The sequence below is a fragment of the Cherax quadricarinatus genome, chromosome 72, assembly GCF_038502225.1.
Source record: "Cherax quadricarinatus isolate ZL_2023a chromosome 72, ASM3850222v1, whole genome shotgun sequence".
NCBI lineage: Eukaryota > Metazoa > Arthropoda > Malacostraca > Decapoda > Parastacidae > Cherax > Cherax quadricarinatus.
Window position 1 is genome coordinate 6896732 of NC_091363.1, and position 15357 is coordinate 6912088.

A 15357-nucleotide genomic window follows, 5' to 3' on the forward strand; every position below is an offset into this window, starting at 1 on the left:
AGAGCCACCTTGTCTGCCAGCATCTTCAAAACTACCATAAAAAATAAAAACCTTTCACTAACATAGCCCAACAACTAAATATGATAAGAGTATATTTGCATATTCTCACTGCCACAAGCACATGGAAAGCAATATATTCTTATTCTCATAATCTGAAATTCTCACAACCATAAAATATATTTAATGTCTTTAAAACATGTTATTATGCTAGAAACCTCATTACCTGTAATCACAAGCCAAACTGTAATCCTTGAAATAATTCAACTCGATAAAAGTATTCAATGTAACTCCTAAATTTAGTGCTAACGTGCTAGAATCCTCATTACCTGTAATCATAAGCCAACCTGTAATCCTTTAAACAATTAAACTTGATAAGAGTTTAGTAGGATTGCTGATTTTTTTTTCTGTCTCATAAACATGCAAGATTTCAGGTATGTCTTGCTACTTCTACTTGCACTTAGGTCACACTACACTTGCATGAACAAGCATGTATGTATATATACAGGCCCCTCTGGGTTTTCTTCTATTTTCCTACTAGTTCTTGTTCTTGTTTATTTCCTCTTATCTCCATGGGGAAGTGGAACAGAATTCTTCTTCCATAAGCCATGCAAGTTGTAGGGGGAGACTAAAATGCTGGGAGCAAGGGGGTAATAACCCTTTCTCCTGTATACATTACTCAAGTTAAAAAGAGAAATTTTTGTTTTTCCTTTTGGGCCACCCTGCCTCAGTGGGACATGGCCGGTTTGTTGAAAGAAAGAAGTGTTTAGTATGCTCTGCATACTAAGGATCTTCCTGCATGCACACCTAAATGTCACCATTGTATCATGCTGAAATAAACCATCTTTAATCTTAATTCAATCAATCACTGTTTTGCCAATTGCATGCAGACCCCATATGACTTACTTATTTATATTACCTTCATCTCTTCATGGACTCTCAACTTCTTTCTTTTATAGATCATTTTAAGTCCCTCTAGTAACCCCTGCAGCTTCTCTCCAGAATCTCCCAATAAAACAGTTTTCTACAAACTGCAACTGTGATAGTTCCCACCTATAATTACAATCAGTACTTTTCAGATACACACATCCCTCATTCATATACAGTTCTCTTACAACCCCATTTATAATACAACCACGAATTATTATACTGCATTTTACTGCGCACTTTTGGCAAAATAGCGATAGTGTGAATGATGGTGAAAATGTTCCTTTTACGGGTCACCCTGCCTAGGTGGGAGACAGCCAGCATATTAAAAATAAATATTTTTGTTACTATATTTTCATAATGCACTAAACCTACAGTGGTCATCACTGGTGGAGGCTCAATCCTCCAGGCTCTTTCCCATATGAATACATTTTTATTATTTTTTATTTCATAGGGGAATGCTAAGCCTGCAGGGGGTCACACCGTGCCTTGGAGAATGGACAGAAGTCAGACTCAATCCAAAGAAAGAGAGGGCACCTCTAATTTCTTGGATCAAGAACTCTTCACCAGTATCACAGCACCTGTCTTCCTGGTAGTTACTCTCTTCCTCCCTACACACATTAATCTGTATCTCAATCCCACTCATAAAAACTCTTTACAGCTTTCAGCAAGTTAATACCTTTTTATGCAGTGCATGTAACTCAGCTCACTAACTGACCATGGTATACTTCAAAGGGCATACAAACCAAAATTTAACAAAGATTCTTACAGATAATGACTATCATCAAAATAGGAATGCAACAAAACATTCTTTCCCTCAACAGTCTGATTTTTTAATATCATTATTACTGAAAAATTTTTGTATTGTTCCTGAAGATGGTTCCTATAAACTCAAAACCTTTAAACTGTTGCCCACACCTTCCCAAATGAAAGCATTTTTGAAAAGCAAAAATAGTAATTCTATTTTCTAGAATGGCAGGGAATCTTCTTCTAACAGTAATGTAATTTGATGTAATACTTATAGAATTACGAATGCACGAAAGATGGAGAAAGGGAGTACTTTGTGCAACAGTAATTTTGCACATTCTGAGCCTAATTTTAGACCAATTCCAGTACTCAAATCAACCCAATTCCCAGTTATTTTGTCATCCATGTTATCGACTGATCACAAGAAACTGCATGCTCAGTCATCAGAACTACCCTTAATAAGTGCTCTGAAGTTAGTAATATGGCTAATTTTACACTATTTTCAACACAGTCATAAACAAAAGCTGCATGCACTCCACCTACTAAAGCAGCTTTCCCTCTGGTAGGTAAGACACCTAGGCAACGGTTAGGCAACTTTATTCTAGAATAAAGTTGCCTAACTGTTGCCTGTGTCTTACCTACCAACCTGTCGGTATTGCATACCATTTTGATGTTCAGCTTTCCCTCTGTTCATTAATAACATTCCCAGACCTCTTCTATATAACACTTGACATCCATTTCAAATCCATCATTATACAAAAAATGATGTTTTATCCCTATTATTAAGCTAATAAATCTTCTCCATTTCATCAGTATGTCTTCAGATATATCTACTGGCATTAAAAAACCAGAAAAAACAAAGAGAATTCCCTTAAAAAAAATGCTACAGGTCACTATTTCAACCTCCACACAGGGTCAGAGGTTAGCTGTTCTCATCATGCATTGCATAGGGAAGGATTTTTTTTAAACTGAACACACCCTCTGCACAGACCCATTCACTCATGTCTAGGCCAAAATTTACCACTAACAGCAGTTTTGAGGGTGCTATGATTTATGAGTAGATTTATGGCATAGACACTGATCCCACTGACACAGATCTACGTTACCAACAGTTTTTTGGTTAAAACTACGTATCTAGTTATCAGAAAAATTACTGGATAGTTCAGTTAAACTGTAAATTTAAATCACAGAAAGAAACAGATTCATATAAAGCAAAGGAAAAAAACAAGGCTGATACAGTACTTATAAAATCATATTCCTAACCAAATATATTAATAAAACTTATGAATTTTCCTAAGCATGAGAGAGTGAAAAATTTAGAGCCAAGTATTTAAGCATCACACTTCACAGTATGGCGAGGAAAAGCACTGAATATGCCATCTTTGACTGATAGGAAGAAATGATAGACAACCATATTCAAGATTAGAAAAGGTCACAAAACTGATATGGAAGACTTCCTTATCAAATTAACTGAGAGAGAAAAAAAAAAGATTATAACTATAACCAAGACAATAAAATCCCCCCCTACAAAAATAAAAAAAAATGTAGTGCTTTCTTCCTTGATAACCAAGAGAAACCTAAGATCTGAGAGGTGTTGTACATTGCATGTACCATGTTGCCATTTATGAAGAGGAGATACACAACCATGAAATTTTTAAGAGTAGGATTATTATTACATTCATAGGGAAGCACTAAACTTCTAAGTCATACAGTGGCAAAAAGAGGAATGCATCAGAGTACAGTTGTATCAACACTCTTAAATGGATGTGAAGGATAGGTTTTAAATGTTGCAGTGATGAGGAGGCTGGAGGCAGTAGAGATATGTCTGAGGGCAGTGTGTGGTGTAAATATTATGCAGATACTTTATAGTTTGGAAATTAGAAGGTCTGGACATTTAGAGAGAATGGAACAAAATAGTTTGACTTGGAGGATATAAATTTGTAGTGGCGGAAAGGACGGGTAGCAGTCATCCAAGGAAAGGCTGGAGGAAGGTAACAGAGGAGGGTTTGTATGCAAGGAGCTTGGACATCCAACAGGCATGTGTGAGTGTGTTAGGAGTGGAAGCCAGCGATTTTTATGATTTAATGTGCTATTGGAATGTGGCAAGGTAACACTTATGAAGACCTGAGTCCTGGAGGTGGGAAGTAGTGCCTGAACTCTGAAGGAGGGGTAGGGATATTGTAGTTTGGAAGTGCAACTGAACTATAATGTCAGAGTTCCTCTGGCAAGACAGTGATTGAGTAAATGATGGTGAGAATGTTTCTTCATTTTGGGGTCACCCTGCCTTGGTGGGAGGTGGCTGGTGTGTTTAAAAAGAATTTAACAAAGTTGTAGATGATATAGAAGTCTATTATGCAGTAGAAGCATTAGCAATAGAAGAATTATGGTTATTAGTAAAGACAATTATATTCATGTTTACATGCTAAATTCATAAAGTGTCTGAGGTATGGGAAGGATGGGAGAAAACAGGTTTGACCCAAGGGAAGGATAGCTCAAATTCCTGGGATCAAGAACCCCTTGAAAGGGGACTGAGCCTTTACACCTGTTAAGGCTCAATCCATCACATTAATAATACAGCTAATGAGTAATAAGAACAAATACAATTTAAAATTATGAAACACCAGATGCAAGTTTAGGCAACAGTTATAAGTCCAATCATTTAGAAACTAGTATGAAATTTGAGGATCTACAAAGTTTGTTGGTATGGGATAAATGAATAGGTCTAAAACCATGCATGGCGATGTCCTAACTACTGTATTTCATTTCTACAAACAGGGATAATGTGTTCAATCAAGGGCCTGTTGTGGGCACTCGAGACTAACAACTTACATTCTTCAATTTTTGAACTTTTGCTAGAAGAATCCTCCTTACTGCATATTTCAAGAGGATTTGAGCTACAATTGTTGCTTGTGCTAGATGAATTGGTACAGTTCTCACTTACATCCTTAGATATGTCTTCACTCGTATCACACTTCCCCTCTCCATTTCCCAAGAATTTTTCTGGTGATGGTTCTGGGGATATAACAAAAGACTTGTGATCATCACACTTGTCACTGTCCTCATCCTCAGGCAACGTTGTAATAGTTTCTTCACTATCATCTAAAGTTGTACATAGGGAAATGTCATCACAGAGATGTTCATTGCCATTAACAGCATCTACTTGCTCAGAATTACCATTAGCACCATTTGTAATAATACTCTTCTTATCATCATCAAGTGTTACACATGCTTCTTCACCTCCATCTACCTCTTTGTCATCTTCAACACTTTCATTACTGTTATCATTTTTAGTTTTGGCACTCTGTCTATCATCGCCACTGCACTTTTTCACGCCTTCTGCAGCTTGCTGGGTTGTCCTTGCCCGTCTCTGGAGTTGAGCTTGGACTCGTAGACATGCAGGATTATTGCCCCACATGTATACCTTGTGGTTTTTGGTTACAGCAATCTAAAAAAAACAGAAAGATATATAAAATTAAAGTACCCTCATTTCTTTTAATCCAGATGAGAAAATTATGGTTTGCTTCATGAAATAATAATCATGTATTTGTCAGTCATAGCACACAAAGTTATAATTATGGGGGAAGCGCTAATCCCTTATACATCGTACAGAATGCAAAATAATCAGATACAATCCAAGGAAACAGAGGATAGTTCCAGTTACTTGGATCAAGGGCCCATCACCAGCATTAGGGCATTCCTTAAAGGAACAAGACCAAGTCAAGGCACTTAAAAGCACACCTAAAAGGGGGCCCCCTCAACCTGAAAAGCACAAACATAAAAATCAACAAGTTAGATTATTTTCTTACATTCTGGAAATAGCCAGCAGCAAGGTGAGTTGCTGGCCCGGGCAATGGAACTCTCTCTGGCCTTGTCACCTTCACAATTCCACCATTGCCTATTTGACCATAGGTACCACATCCCCAGGCATACACATTTCCATTTGAGGCCATAGCAACACTATGGGCATACCCACCATCTGCAAACACTATATGCTGAAAAAAAAAACAGCAATTTTAATTATCTACTTCACAAACTAATAAATAATTTTGTGTATAGAATTTTTTTTTTCAACAAACCAGCCAAATTCCACTAAGGCAGGGTGATCTAAAAAGAAAAACAAAATTTTTTAAAAAGAAAAACAAGTTACTATTTTTAAATTTAGTAATTTATACAGGAGAAGGGGTTACCAGCCCCTGGCTCCCAGCATTTTAGCCACCTCTTATGACACACATGGCTTACAGAGGAAGGATTTTTCTCCACTTCCCCATGGATTATTATATATATTTTTTTTAACAAGGCGGCCGTCTCCCACCGAGGGAGGGCTACCCAAAAAGAAAGAAAATCCCCAAAAAGAAAATACTTTCATCATCAACACTTTCACCTCACTCACACATAATCACTGTATATGTATTCTTATTCTTCTTAGTAATCATTACAGGAAAAGGGGTTACTAGCCCATTGTTAAGGCATTTTAGTTGACTTTTACAACACGCATGGCTTACTGAGGAAAGATTCTTATTCCACTTCCCCAAGGATATAAAAGGAAAAGTAATAAGAACAAGAACTATTAAGATCAAATCAAAGAAAACTCAGATGAGTGTGTATAAATAAACGTGTACATGTATGTGTAGTGTGACCTAAGTGTAAGTAGAAGTAGCAAGACGTACCTGTAATCTTGCATATTTCTTCTTTCTTCTTTCAACGCACCAGCCATATCCCACTGAGGTGGGGTGACCCAAAAGGAAAAATGAAAGTTTCGTCTTTTAAATTTAGTAATATGTACAGGAGAAGGGGTTACTAGCCCCTTGTTCCCAGCATTTTAGTCACCTTATGACACGCATGGCTTATGGAGGAAGAATTTTGTTCCACTTCCCCATGGAGATAAGAGGAAATAGACAAGAACTAGAAAGAAAATAAAAGAAAACCCAGAGGGGTATGTATATATATGCTTGTACATGTATGTGCAGTGTGACCTAAGTGTAAGTAGAAGTAGCAAGACGTATCTGAAATCTTGCATGTTTACGAGACAGAAAAAAGGACACCAGCAATCCTACCATCATGTAAAACAATTACAGGCTTACATTTTACACTCACTTGGCAGGACGGCAGTACCTCCCTGGGTGGTTGCTGTCTACCAACCTACTACCTATTATTATTTTTGTTATATTTATAGGAAAGAGCTAACCCCCATAGGAGTCATATAGCACTTGGGGAAAAGGAAAGCAATCAGGCTTGATCCAAGGAAAGGACAGGTTCAATTCTTTACATCAAGAGCCCCTGATGAGCATCAAGGAACCTTCCCTGAGGGGACAAAATGGAATCAATTTTATACAGAACGGACTTGAAAAAGGCTTGATTTAAGATAATTATAGCATTAGATTTGAATTCAAATGCTATGCATTCATAGAAAAGATTTCAAATTTTCAATCATCTAATTACATGCAGTGGAACCTCAAATTTTAAACTTTCTTCATTCCAGAAGGCTGTTCGAGTGCAGTTACCAAATGAATTTATTCCCATCAGGAATAATGTAAATTAGATTAGTCCATTTCAGACCCTCAAGAATACAATTATAAAAGCACTTACAAAAATACACTTACATAATTGATTGAGTTGGAAGCAATGTAATAAAGTTGGTAGAATTACCGACAACATGTAAATTTGAGGTTCCACTGTATCTGGTTAAAAATTTAGAAAACTGTTAGGTGCAAATCAATGATTGAAGAAAATACAATAAAATATAAATACATTTTTCAGTAATGCATCACTTATGGTGCACAGTACAGCGTCTCCTCACTTAGCGATGTACTCGTTTACCAACAACTTAGACTTACGATGGGCTCTCTGACAAGTATGCATACCTAGATAATGTATATTAGAGCTGATGTCCTATATTCTGTTAATTACAATATAGAGTACACTACTGTATAAACATTTAAAAATATACCAGAAATGTTATAAATGGTGCAAAGGTGACATGAAAACAATATCAAAGATGCTTGACACAAACCCATTATCATTGGTGAAATGCCTATGATTTTAAACTGATAGAAGATAGAGGTATGGGTGTGTGTGGGAAACAAGCAGGTTGCAATACTAGGGATGGAAACAGTAAATGTATAAAAGGCATTCAGCATGAAGTTATAAATAAAGGCAATAGATCAGGTCAGCAAACAAAGGGGGACAGCAGAGGGCAGCAAGGGACTAGCTCCCTTAAAGTTTACTATAGGTGTACTAATAGCAGGAGTTTAAGAAATAAGATAGATGAGCTAAGATTAATTGCAAGTGCAGGAAACATAGATATTATTGCTATAACAGAGACCTGGCTCAATCTGAAAGATAGAGAGATGCCCTCTGAATGTCACATACAAGGCAATAAATTATTCCACACTGACAGGGTCAACAGGAAGGGTGGTGGAGTAGCGATGTATGTCAGAGCCAATTTAAATTGTTGTGTTAGACAAGATATAAAATTAGAAGCGTCGGCCACTGAATCTGTTTGGTTACAGCTTCTCGAGGGTCGAGAAAAACTAATTTTGGGTGTGATTTACAGGGCCCCAAATCTTGATAGGGAGTGCAGTAAACTTCTATGGGACGAAATTCGTAAGGCATCTACATACGAAAATGTTGTGCTAATGGGAGATTTCAACTATAGACAGATTGACTGGAGCAATTTGACAGGAAATTTAGAGTCAGGTGACTTTCTTGATACGATCCAGGATTGTTTTTTAAAACAGTTTGTGACAGAGCCAACTAGGGGAAATAACCTCCTTGACTTGGTTCTTGCCAGTAGGGAAACACTAATTTATAATCTTGAGGTTAATGATGAGCTTGGGGAAAGTGATCACAAATCACTCGGTTTTAATATATCATGGAATTCCCCTAATAATGGCAATCAAGTCTCCGTCCCTGACTTTCGCTTGGCTGATTTCATAGGACTGAAAAATTACTTAGGTGGGCTGAACTGGAATGACCTGACTAAGGGTCAGGTAGGTGGTGATGGTTGCCGATATGATGCTTTCCAGGGCATAGTTCTAGCTGCTCAGTCAAATTATGTTCCAAATAGGGAAATCAGATCAAACAAAAATGATCCTAAATGGATGAACAATAGATTAAAATATCTGATTGGTCAAAAGAGAGGCATACATAGGCAAATCAAAAGAGGAGAGGGGCAAATAAGAAATCAATATATTCAGTTAAAGAGAGAAATAAAAAAGGGAATTAGAAAAGCAAAGAGAGATTATGAGGTTAAAGTTGCAAGAGAATCGAAGACTAACCCAAAAGGATTCTTTCAGGTATACAGAAGTAAGATCAGGGACAAGATAGGCCCACTCAAAAGCTCCTCGGGTCAGCTCACTGACAGTGATAAGGAAATGTGTAGAATTTTTAACACATACTTCCTCTCAGTTTTTACACAGGAGGATACCAGCGATATTCCAGAAATGATAAATTATGTAGAACAGGCATGGTTGACAAAAAGGCAGCAGAGAGTTTGCATAAATGGGGAGAAATCAGAGTGGGGAAGCGTCACGAGCAGTGTTCCACAGGGATCAGTGTTGGGCCCCCTCCCCTGCTGTTCACAATCTACATAAACGACATAGATGAGGGCATAAAGAGCGATATCAGCAAGTTTGCCGATGACACCAAAATAGGCCGTCGAATTCATTCTGACGAGGACATTAGAGCACTCCAGGAAGATTTGAATAGACTGATGCAGTGGTCGGAGAAGTGGCAGATGCAGTTTAATATAGACAAATGCAAAGTTCTAAATGTTGGACAGGACAATAACCATGCCACATATAAACTAAATAATGTAGATATTAATATTACAGATTGCAAAAAAGATTTAGGAGTTCTGGTTAGCAGTAATCTGAAACCAATACAAGTGCATAAGTGTTCGCAATAAAGCTAATAGAATCCTTGGCTTCATATCAAGAAGCATAAATAATAGGAGTCGTCAGGTTGTTCTTCAACTCTATACATCCTTGGTTAGGCCTCATTTAGATTATGCTGCACAGTTTTGGTCACCGTATTACAGAATGGATATAAATGCTCTGGAAAATGTACAAAGGAGGATGACAAAGTTGATCCCATGTATCAGAAACCTTCCCTATGAGGATAGACTAAGGGCCCTGAATCTGCACTCTCTAGAAAGACGTAGAATTAGGGGGGATATGATTGAGGTGTATAAATGGAAGACAGGAATAAATAAAGGGGATGTAAATAGTGTGCTGAAAATATCTAGCCTAGACAGGACTCGCAGCAATGGTTTTAAGTTGGAAAAATTCAGATTCAGGAAGGATATAGGAAAGTACTGGTTTGGTAATAGAGTTGTGGATGAGTGGAACAAACTCCCAAGTACAGTGATAGAGGCCAGAACGTTGTGTAGCTTTAAAAATAGGTTGGATGTGGATGTGGGTGGGTGTGAGTTGGACATGATAGCTTGTGCTACCAGGTCAGTTGCCGTATTTCTCCCTTAAGTCAATGTGACCTGACCTGACTGGGTTGGGTGCATTGGCTTAAGCCGGTAGGAGACTTGGACCTGCCTCGCATGGGCCAGTAGGCCTGCTGCAGTGTTCCTTCGTTCTTATGTTCTTATGTTCTTCTTATTATACAAATTCATTTACTAACATGGTCTTAGGAACGGAACTCCATCATTAACCCTCTGACTGTTTCGGCTGTATATATACGTCTTACGAGCCAGTGTTTCAGATGTATATATATAGTATACTCAATAATTCTAGCGGCTTCAAATCAAGCAGGAGAAAACTGGTAGGTTCACATGTGAGAGAATGGGTCTGTGTGGTCAGTGTGCACTGTATAAAAAATCCTGCAGCACGCAGTGCATAATGAGAAAAAGCAACTCTGACCCTGTTTTTGGATTAAAACGGCGACTTTGAGGTGTATTTTCATATAGTACAGTGGGCCCCCGCATACCGTTGGCATCACATAACATTAAATCCGCATACCGATACATTTTATCGCTAAGATTTTGCCTCGCATACCACTAAAAAACTCTCTCAACGCTATTCGTCCGAGACGCATCTAATGTGCGGCCTGAGCCAGCCTCACATGTTCCGCGGGTGGCATTGTTTACCAGCCAGCCTCCGCGGTAACATCCAAGCATACAATCGGAACATTTCGTATTATTACAGCGTTTTTGGTGATTTTATCTGCAAAATAAGTGACCATGGGCCCCAAGAAATCTTCTAGTGCCAACCCTACAGGAATAAGGGTGAGAATTACTATAGAGATGAAGAAAGAGATCATTGCTAAGTATGAAAGTGGAGTATGTGTCTCCGAGCTGGCCAGGTTGTACAGTAAACCCCAATCAACCATCGCTACTATTGTGTCCAAGAAAACGGCAATCAAGGAAGCTGTTCTTGCCAAAGGTTCAACTGTGTTTTCAAAACAGAGATCGCAAGTGATAGAAGATGTTGAGAGACTCTTATTGGTGTGGATAAACGAAAAACAGATAGCAGGAGATAGCATCTCTCAAGCGATCATAAGTGAAAAGGCTAGGAAGTTGCATCAGGATTTAATTAAAAAAATGCCTGCAACTAATGATGATGTGAGTGAATTTAAGGCCAGCAAAGGTTGGTTTGAGAGATTTAAGAAGCGTAGTGGCATACATAGTGTGATAAGGCATGGTGAGGCTGCCAGTTTGGACCACAAAGCGGCTGAAAAATATGTGCAGGAATTCAAGGAGTACACAGACAGTGGAGGACTGAAACCTGAACAAGTGTTTAATTGTGACGAAACAGGCCTGTTTTGGAAGAAAATGCTAAGCAGGACCTACATTACTCAGGAGGAAAAGGCACTCCCAGGACATAAGCCTATGAAAGACAGGCTTACTCTTCTCAAATGTGCCAATGCAAGCGGTGATTGCAAAGTGAAGCCTTTATTAGTGTATCATTCTGAAACTCCCAGAGTGTTCAGGCAAAAGCATATCCTCAAGGCTAATTTGTGTGTGCTGTGGAGGGCAAACAGTAAGGCATGGGCCACTAGGGACTTTTTCTATGACTGGTTACACCAAGCATTTGCCCCCAATGTGAAAAATTACCTAACTGAAAAGAAATTAGACCTTTAGTGCCTCCTGTTGTTAGACAATGCCCCTGGACATCCTACAGACTTGGCAGAGCAACTTTGTGGGGACATGAGCTTCATGCAACCATGCAATGCATGCAACCATATGACCTGTCTTTGTAATACTCACTTCTGCTTTATAGTAATCTGTTTACATTAATGTTTTATCACTGATTTCATCATTGCTTAGTTAATCTTAAGTTAATTTTAAGCCAGCCCGTAATGCTATGCATAATATAAGTGGCTTTGGCATGCTGCTCTTATCTGTATTTTTTTGTACCTCTGTATGTGTGCTCAAATTGTAAATAAATAAATAAATAAATAAAATAAATAAATTAAGGTCAAGTTTTTGCCTCCTAATACCACTCCTCTCCTGCAGCCCATGGACCAGCAGGTTATTGCAAACTTCAAAAAACTGTACACAAAAGCTCTGTTTGAAAGGTGCTTTGTAGTGACCTCAGAAACTCAATTGACTCTAAGAGAGTTTTGGAGAGAGCATTTTAATATCCTCAATTGTGTAAACCTTATAGGTAAGGCTTGGGAGGGAGTGACTAAGAGGACCTTGAACCCTGCTTGGAAGAAACTGTGGCCAGAATGTGTAGACCAAAGGGATTTTGAAGGGTTTGAGGCTAAACCTGGGAATCCTATGCCAGTAGAGGAATCCATTGTGGCATTGGGAAAGTCCTTGGGGTTGGAGGTTAGTGGGGATGATGTGGAAGAGTTGGTGGAGGAGGACAATGAAGAATTAACCACTGATGAGCTGCTAGATCATCTTCATCAGCATGAGGCCACACCTGAGGAAACTGCTTTGGAGGAAGGGAGAGAGAAATTGAAGAAGTTGCCTACTTAAGGAAATCTGTGCAATGTGGCTTAAAGTGCAAACCTTCATGGATGAAAATCACCCTCATACAGCTGTTGCAAGCCTCGCTGGTGACTATTACACTGACAATGTTGTGAACCACTTTAGGAAAGTCATAAAGGAACGAGAGGTACTGACCTCTATGGACAGATATGTTGTGCGACAGAAGTCCAGTGACTCTGAAGCTGGTCCTAGTAGCATTAAAAGAAGAAGGGAAGTAACCCTGGAAAAGGACTTGACACCAAGTCTTAATGGAAGGGGATTCCCCTTCTAAACACTAAGACTCTCTCCTCCTCCCATCCCATCAATCATCACAAGATCTTCAATAAAGGTAAGTGTCATGTAACTGTGCGTGTCTTCTTCAGTTTGTGTGTATTAAAATTAATATTTCATGCGGTAAAAAAATTTTTTTTTCCTACTTTTGGGTGTCAGGAACGGATTAATTTGATTTCCATTATTTATGGGGAAAATTCATTCGCATAACGATAATTTCACATAACATTGAGCTCTTAGGAACGGATTAATATCGTTATGCGGGGGTCCACTGTATTTATGGTTGTATTCTCGTTTTCTTGATCTCATTTGATAGAATGGAAAACATATTACAGAAACAGAGATGTTTTGATTAGTTTCACGATGAAAACGACCTTGAAATTGAGCTCAAAGTAGCGGAAATGTTCGATATTTGCCAATGTTCAAGAGTAAGCAAATCACACCACATGTCCAATACATGTCAACTGGGGAGTCTAATATTCTTTCAATAGTGCACTGATATTATATATACCATTTTTACAATAATGCAGTAGTCTGCATAACAGTAAATCTTGTATGTTTTGTGTGAATAAACAATCAAAATAGAAAGCAAGAGTAATATAAGAGGGGCCTGGAGACATGACTAATGAACAGAGGATATGTTATTTTAGTGCCAAGAACATCTGCTTTGGTTATTCTGAACCCTATTTTAAAATTGGCATCTTTTTTAATTTGTGTGAAATTGGTCAAACTGCCAATTTCTGACCACTTTATTGGGTAGTTGAAATCAGTAAATGGGCAGTTTCTTGTACTCATATGATAGAAAAAATGGAGTTCTAAAGAAATAGCTATGAGTTTCGTTGACTAGAACAATGGAGTTAACTGAAAATAGGGCTCAAATCCAGCAAAACCGCCGATACGTATATACCACCAAGATCGCTAACTTCGCAGGGGCGTAATTCCATAAGTTTTCGATCAAATTTCGTACTTTTGGTGTCATTAGCATCGGGAAAACATTCTCTATCACTTCACAAGAAAAGATAATTTTTTTCCAAAAATTTTATGACAAAGAATGACAGTATCAGAAATGGGCTTGCGACAGTCAAAGGGTTAAGTGAGGAGAGGCTGTATACATTTTCAATAAATGCATCACTTACAATGTATATACTTTTCAATGAATACATCACATTAGTGCAAACATTTTTCATGCATATATTTTTCCCCTGACTTTACCTTCTTGGCAAGCCTTTCAACAATAGTTGGAACTAGGCAATCCTCCACATTGTTATTTCCAAGCTGACCATGGACGCCCCATCCCCAGGTGTACAGCCTAAAAAAAAAGTTTGAAAATGTATGTTCTAATACTATTTTGCAATTAAAAACAAATTTGTTGAAAACTGCATTTACCGTAGTACAAATTTTGCAACAAAGATATTCACAAAAAGTATACTCAGACAATGTTTATTTTGCAACAAAGATATTCACAAAAAGTATACTCAGATGATGTTTATTTTGCAACAAAGATATTCACAAAAAGTACACTCTGACATGTTTATCAGTGAACTATTACTGTATTTACAAGGTCAAAAAAGTGCCTGGGGATTAGGAGGAAATCAGACTTGATCCAAGGAATGGGAGAATAACCCCAATTCCTTGGATCAAGAACAGAGATTTATAAGTGAAATCAAAATGTGATGAACTTACTTTCCATCTTCACTCACAGCTAGTGAATGAAACTGCCCACAGGCTACAGATATGATACCCTTGCCTTCCAAGCTGGTCAGCAAAGTAGGGCGTGGATGCCGACCTGTACCTCCAGTGCCAACTTGACCATATTTATTGCTACCCCAGCCATAAATCTGCAACCAAACCACCACAGACCATTAAAATAATGTTAACTAGATACTGAATCAGTTGCATCAGGGACTTGATTTTATTCTTCCTTGCACTGATATTTCCCACATGCCTTCCTCTATTGTTTCATAACATAACTGCACAGTACTGATCCCAAACATTTAAATTCTTCAACTTCCAATACATCAAAACCTGTTTCAATCTCACAATTCATTACAATGCTTTTGTTTATTCTGTAGTTTATTACTTAAGTGTACAATTTATTCATTATTTTATGAAGTGCAATCCTGCTTTACATCATAAGTACCAAATCAGAAGCAAAATGAAAGGTTGATAGAAATCATGTCATTCCTTCCATATGTATATGTATGTATATTTTCTTCTCTGGTGACTTAATCCAAATAATTATAAAATATTCACGTCCCATTTTCTTCCTATCAGCCTATGAGGGTGCATCTAACATTTTACACCTTCCTTCACAGGTCCTATTTTCAGTCCTTGTACATTTTTTTTTTTTTTAGCATTCCCATTCATATATCTAAAGGCTTTTAAAATATGCCAGTGTAGCATATAGCACAAGATTCTCATGATTTCAAAAATATGATCTGTTGAAAATAAAAAGGCAATTTTAATCT

At 37.9% G+C, this 15357-nt stretch overlaps 1 protein-coding gene across 6 annotated transcripts in view; it reads right to left on the reverse strand.

Moving 5' to 3' along the window:
- The window catches only part of ca (RCC1 and BTB domain containing protein claret), a 110458-nt gene that overhangs the window by 32898 nt on the left and 62203 nt on the right, over window positions 1-15357 (reverse strand). For 5 of the 6 annotated variants that reach the window (XM_053800391.2, XM_070100356.1, XM_053800389.2 and 2 more), the window contains exons 14-17: window positions 14573-14727; window positions 14102-14198; window positions 5478-5663; window positions 4501-5116 (exon numbers count right to left, since the gene is read on the reverse strand). In XM_053800391.2, the coding sequence (XP_053656366.1) occupies window positions 4501-5116; window positions 5478-5663; window positions 14102-14198; window positions 14573-14727 (1054 nt within the window). The remainder of the gene's footprint in view (window positions 1-4500; window positions 5117-5477; window positions 5664-14101; window positions 14199-14572; window positions 14728-15357) is intronic. The other variant, XM_053800390.2, reaches the window with a different exon arrangement.